Source organism: Chiroxiphia lanceolata, chromosome Z (assembly GCF_009829145.1).
Source record: "Chiroxiphia lanceolata isolate bChiLan1 chromosome Z, bChiLan1.pri, whole genome shotgun sequence".
In the NCBI taxonomy this organism is placed as follows: domain Eukaryota; kingdom Metazoa; phylum Chordata; class Aves; order Passeriformes; family Pipridae; genus Chiroxiphia; species Chiroxiphia lanceolata.
This window is the reverse complement of record NC_045671.1, coordinates 68,152,893-68,158,892: the sequence shown is the minus strand read 5'-3', so window position 1 is coordinate 68,158,892 and position 6,000 is coordinate 68,152,893. Positions and strand designations below refer to the sequence as shown.

At 47.7% G+C, this 6,000-nt stretch overlaps 1 protein-coding gene across 1 annotated transcript in view; it reads left to right on the top strand.

The window, feature by feature from the left end:
- Positions 1-221: 221 nt before the first annotated feature.
- The window catches only part of LOC116781112 (metalloprotease TIKI1-like), a 66,926-nt gene continuing 61,147 nt past the window's right edge, over positions 222-6,000 (top strand). Inside the window, exons 1-2 of the mRNA XM_032676714.1 lie at positions 222-229; positions 350-428. Coding sequence (XP_032532605.1) covers positions 222-229; positions 350-428 — 87 coding nt within the window. The remainder of the gene's footprint in view (positions 230-349; positions 429-6,000) is intronic.

The window sequence follows — 6,000 nt, the reverse complement described above, 5'->3', positions numbered from 1 at the left end:
TTTAAGAGGAGGGGGCAGCGACTAGAGGGCTCGGTTGGGGGGACGGGGCCGCTCCTGCCAGGGCTCTGGAATTGGATCGCCTGGCCAAAGAAACCCCCAGCAAACTAAATAAAGAGCGAGCGGGAGGGGGGAGGGGAAAAAAAAAACCAGGCAAAAAAAGTCAAATTAAGTTTAAAAAAAAAAAAAAAGAAAAAAGAGAGAGAGAAGAAGGAAAACGGGAGATGTGGAGGCAGGAAAAAGGGGGAAGAACAGAAACCGTAGGGGGACGCGGTCCACAGGCTGCGCGCAGGGCGGCGATGGTGCGCCCCGGCGGGATGTCTTTGCTGCTGCAGCTGCCGCTGCTGCTGCTGCTGCTGCTGCTGCAGGGCTCCCTCCTCCTGCTGGCCACAGCCCGGCACGGCCGCGCCGCCTGCCCGCTCCGCAGGAAGGTAAGTGCCGGCCGGGGTGCCCTGGCGGCCGGGGTGCCCTGGGGACGCGGGTCTGCGGCCCTCGGGGGGCGGTGGCGGCAGCGCGGGGTGTGCGGGGCCGTGTCGGCCGCAGCTCTGCCCGATCTCAGGAGGGCGCGGGGCGAGGATCTCCGGCGGCCGCTGCCCGGGAGCGGCACCGAGGAGCGGAGGGAGGGAGGTGGCTTTCCGGGGCTGTGCGCCAGGTGGGACGACCACCGCCTGAGTGCTGATGGAAGAGCGTGACCCCCGGGGTGAAGCCCAGGAGGATCTTTTGCCTGTGCTAAGTAGGACGAGCTGCGCCGTTCGCCACAGGACGGACTGGCCCGGAGTGAGTTGCTGCCAGCATCCCTCACAGGGCTACCCTCTAGACCTACTTCCGAACGCCAAGGTGCTGGAGCAGGTTCGGACCATGAAAAGGTCGTGAAAACGCGGTTACAAATTGTGTTAGGTTTTGATCATCTTCTAACCTCATCAGCTTGACTGCAGTAATCAGGCGCAGCATGGGCTGACCTAGCTCCGATGGGTGCTTAACACAGCTGAGGGTCAGTGCTGCAGGTTAGGGGTGATACTACGACCAGTGCAAAGTTCGTGAACAGGGTGCCTGTCATTTCCATGAAAAATCAGACACCGAGGAAAAGCCGTTCTTGCTGAAGCTTCTGAGATGAAAGTATCAAAAATCATGAAGGAAAAGCCTTCTTGAACTTTGTGTTAACGGACCGTCTGTGCTGTCTGTTGGCATCTGCTTGGACCCGAGGTGATTCTGGGACATGTGGGCCACCACTTGTGCTCACTATCCTTCCCAGGCAGGGTTAACTCCTCCAGTAGAGCTGTTACAGAGACTGGATGCCCTCAGAAGTAAGTGCAGATCTGCTGCACTGGGGAGGTGCCAAAGCCACAGCAGACTCAGTGCAGGGTAGGTGTGAGAAGTTTTGCAACTCTGAAGGTCTGTTCCGTGATTTTTCTCCTCCCTCTCACTTGCACCTGGTCTTGGGGCCTTGCTGCCTTCAACTGAGCTTGCCAGTTCCCCAGGATATCTTCTTCTAGGGGTTAGGGAATTGCTGATTCAACCATATGCCAAGCTACACGTGCTTCACTGGAGGTGTCTGCCTAGCTTGAGTTAAACAGAGCTTAACCCTACCTTGTGGGATAGTGTCTTTAAAATTTGCTTGTCTCTGGAACCAGTTTGTCAACTGGATTTATAAGTGGCCAGCTGTGACACTGCCATAAAGACAGGTCAAGCATCTGGAGTGGGTGCCTCCTTCCCCTTGAGGGCGTGAAGTGCAAAAACCTGTGAGCTGCTGTGAAACTACTGCAAGGAGCTACTGAGAACAAGGACGAAGGGGACAGCCCCTGAAAGCCTGAGCAGCAGAAGTCATAGTTGTGGAAATTTCACACATTTGGTGGGACAAGCAGGGAGTTTTGCTCAGGAGATGTTGACTGGACTTCTGCCAGTTACTAGCAAAACTGCTGGTGAAATGTGTTAATGATATCTCATTATCTGCTGATTACTCTGTCATTAAAACATGAGACCACCTGTAGTTGTGGAATTGGCAGGCTGTTTCCTAGGGTCATTAGGACAGTGGTAGTAGCTACACTCTCTAGGTATGGCAGCATCTGCCTTATTTACAAAGCTGTTAAGTTTATCTTTACGAACATTTACATCCAACCTCTTAGGAAAAAATATATTCTCTTGTTCCTCCATCATCGGGCATGGCTTTTTGTTTGGTTTTATTTTAGTTCTTTATGGATTTTCTTTTCTTACCTCTCTAGACTACAGGTTTCTTCTTTTTGTTAGGTTGCCCAAAGTTTCTTCTTTTTGTTAGGTTGCCTAAAGTTTCTGTCATGAAAAAAATATGCACATTGGCACCTAAAAGAAAGAAATTATTTTAAGGAATGAACATAAAATATTTAAGAGAGCTTTCTCATCATCACTCCAAATTATAGTTAAAACTACAAGCAATAATGTGTCCCACCATTCTTTTTTTTTTTTTTAATAGGAAAAAAAGAAAGACATTAAGAACAATTAATCTAAAATAAAGTATGCTAAAATCTTTTTGGGTTATATGCCAGTTACTAAGTAATGTGGTCTGGTAGTGCTTTCTTTTTGCTTAACATTGGAGTGTACAGGAAAAACTGAAGCCAGAACTTAGGGATTAACAGTGGAATGCTTGTAGTTGTAGTGGGTTAGTTTTTTTAGGATGTGTTGTTCCTGATGGAAGGCCAATTAATTTTTATGGCTACTTTTCCCCATATATGCACTTCAGCAGAGCAAGTCATCTCTACCTGTGGCTTTTTAGTTAAAAATTTTGTTTTTATTTTTCACTTCTGGCAAATGGAGACCAAACGTGTTCTTTCAGTAGCTGTAGCCAGCGCAGTGTTTATTGCTAAGTGAGTTCTGCTTAGAGTCTTAGGCTGAGTTTGAAAGTGTCAGTAATGCAGGTGGGCAAAAGCTCAAGACTACTAAAATGTGCCTAGCATTTTTGTGTGCATTACTGTAGTTGCATGGGCACTTAATGTGGTTAGTAAAATCACAGTTTTTGCCTCAATTAGTTATAAATGAATATGACAGGATATGACGTCAGGATAGATAAGAGAGAGGGAGAAAGCCATATAGGGAGGGTTATAGGGCTGTCTGCCTGGGTGAGATATTGCATGCCACATGCTCTGTCTTCTGCAGCAAGCAAAAAAAAGAAAAAAAAAAGGTAAGAGAATATTGTAGATTAAGAAACAGTGCATTTCTGGGCTGAGATTTGGAAGAAAGAATAGCTGTGAGGCCAAGTGGTGAGTATTAAGATTAGGGATCCTAAAAGTCCCTGAAGCCACAGAGTGCATCTGCCCGCACAGTGCTTTGAAACACAGTCAACACAGATGAGATGGAAGAAAGTAAAACTGATGTAGAAAGAAGCAGACCGAGTGTAGGTTTTCCACGTCTGGAGTTCACATCCAGCTCCTCATTCTTTGGACAGCAGATTTTCTTTCCCTCTGAGCCCTCATTCCCCGCATCACTACAGTCTTCTGCCTTGAATTTAGTTTTTAGATGGATCTTGTTGTGGGAGCAAGCTGTGTTCTCTTGTGGGGCTGCCACTCTTTCCATTTGCTCGTGGTTTTTCCCATCATGAGTACTACCAGTAAATTGAAGAGTGGAGACAGAAATATACATCTTGATCTATTCGTGAACCTTTTTGTTATGCTGCTGAAACTGAAATCCCTCAAGTGTACAGCCCAGCTCTCTTAAGCCTCCAGGACACCACTTCGACTGTAATTTATGTTGGTTTTAAAGCACCCTTTTTTGATGTAACAGCTGTGTTAAAGGATCCCACAACAAGGGAAAATCAGGTTGTAGCACCTTTATCTACTGCATGCTCTCAGGCAAGCGAGGTGCTGCCAGTGATGGTATATGGTGCAATGCTGAACAAGCCTTGGCACTGCTCCTGTGCTATCTCACAGCCACCTAGAGCACTGTTTAACAGCTTCCCTTTTACGGTATTGGGGAGAGATTATATCCTTGCTTTTCCCTTGCTGAAGCTGCAGTGACACATGTGAGAGCTCCAGGAGGAGGGCAGGGACGTGAGAGTGCACAAAGGTACAGCAGGGGAAGGCAGACTTGCTCAGGCACACCAAGGACTTTGACCCATCCCCTCTCATGCAGAGCAGTAGCAGGGTGTTTGCAGGGGTCTGGCATGGACACAGAGCAGTGCTGGGACTCCAGTCTCCACCTTCTGAAGAAAAAGGAGATGCCAAAGGAGTGTGAGGCATTACCATGTCCTGCCCAGCCTTTTGGAGGCAGAGTGGGCTTTGTGAGCTCCCCTTGTACCATCACTTAGTGATGATACTGAGCTGCTGGTGCCCAGAAACTGACTCTGCAGGGTCTGGAGAAGTTCCCCACCAATGGTGGAAAACTGAGGGTTCCCTGTGCTCTCATGCTGGCTCCAAGCTATTCTGAGAAGGCAGGTCTGAATGGTGTTTGGGGTCATTTCCAAGTTCGTGATTGCTCTTGTTGAAATGGAAGTGCCAGCAAGAGTGTCCAGCTGCTCTGCTTTGTAAGGTCTCAGTCTTAAGGACTGTGTGAAAATTTTTGCTAGGTCTCAGCCTGCTTTTTTCTGCTTGTGCTACAGGCCCTTTGAAGGAAGGCTTTACTCTGTGCCTGATGGCCTGTGTGATTTCTTCAGTGGTACCACTAATAGCTGGCAGTATTACTCTGCTCTCAGTATCCAATTATGAAAGTGGGAGGGCTATGCAGAGCAAATAAGGAGTGTACTGCCAAAAGCCTTTCTAGCTAGGCTGTGTGCAGCAGTCCAGAGCAACACTGATGATCCCTGTTAAAGTCTAGTACCATTCATCTGGTACTTGCCTGAGCCATCCAGTTGGGTTTATTGAGGAGCTGGGTTGAAGTTTTAAGCTGGCTGGTGACCACTTGTTCTTCAAAATTCCTTGCAGTTGTGGTTGTTCTTGCGCACTCCCAGATACGTGATCAGACTTGTGTGAAGAGAAGTGTTGACCTCCTAACCCCTTGCCTACCCCAGCTGCCTCTTCTGTCTTTACCCTTGTATTAGATAGAAAGCAGAACTTCTGGTCCTTCCTTCTTGCTGGCTGACCACTACTTTCAGTTCATTTCCCTCCACAGTGGTGAATCCCTTCATTTTTCCCTTCTGACTAATGACAGGGGGAACCCTGTTTTGTTTTCTCTCTTGTTTTACTTTCCACATTCATTTTCCTGTGTTCTTCCCAGGTCTATGTCAGATTTGTATTCAGCTGTTGCCCTGTATCTTCTTCAGCTCTTGGTGCTCTTCCTGTTTGTTCTCCCTTCTTCCCATGGTCTTCAGGAGGGTTTTTATGGTCTGTAATTCAGGTGTCAGGATTGTCCTATATGATATAGAGTTGTAGCATGGTGTTACCAGGATCTGAAGTATCCTTCAGACTCTTGAACACTGTGGAAGAGTCAGAGGAGCCCTTTGCAATATATTTGGTGTGGACAATGCACATGGTGTGATTTTTTTTTTTTTTTTTTTTCCTGTATAGCCCTAGGAGTTGGACTCAATGACCCCTGTGGGTCCATTTCAGCTGTGGATATTCTATGATTCTGTGGTGCATGCTGGTAAGCTGGACTGGTGGTAGCACTTCTCTGAAGTGCTGCCTGACCCATGGCCTAGGTTTGATGTAGAGAGCTGCTGGAGAAGGTTGTCTGGGATAAGCCATTGCAGAGCAGCCTGTAAGATTAACCTTTCTGACCCTGTGGCTTTACTGTCAGAAATTTATAGTCAATGTGCTTCCAATAAATTCCTCCAAGCAGCCTGTTCTGCATTTGGCAGTCAGGCAGGCTTCTTGGATCAGCATACATGCACAGTTAGCCCCAGTGCTGAGGTTAAAGTTATCTGCTGGCTCACAGCTGACCAGATGTTTGAGTGCATCTGGAAGCCTGTTCTCTTACTTAGACATGCAAAGGCTACCTCTTCCTGTCTGCGCAGACAGAAACTGTTTGTATCCATTGCTCCAGTAAGTACTGCTGACCAGTGGGGTTCATGCATGCTGTGGGTGAGGAAGGTTGTGCCTAGTG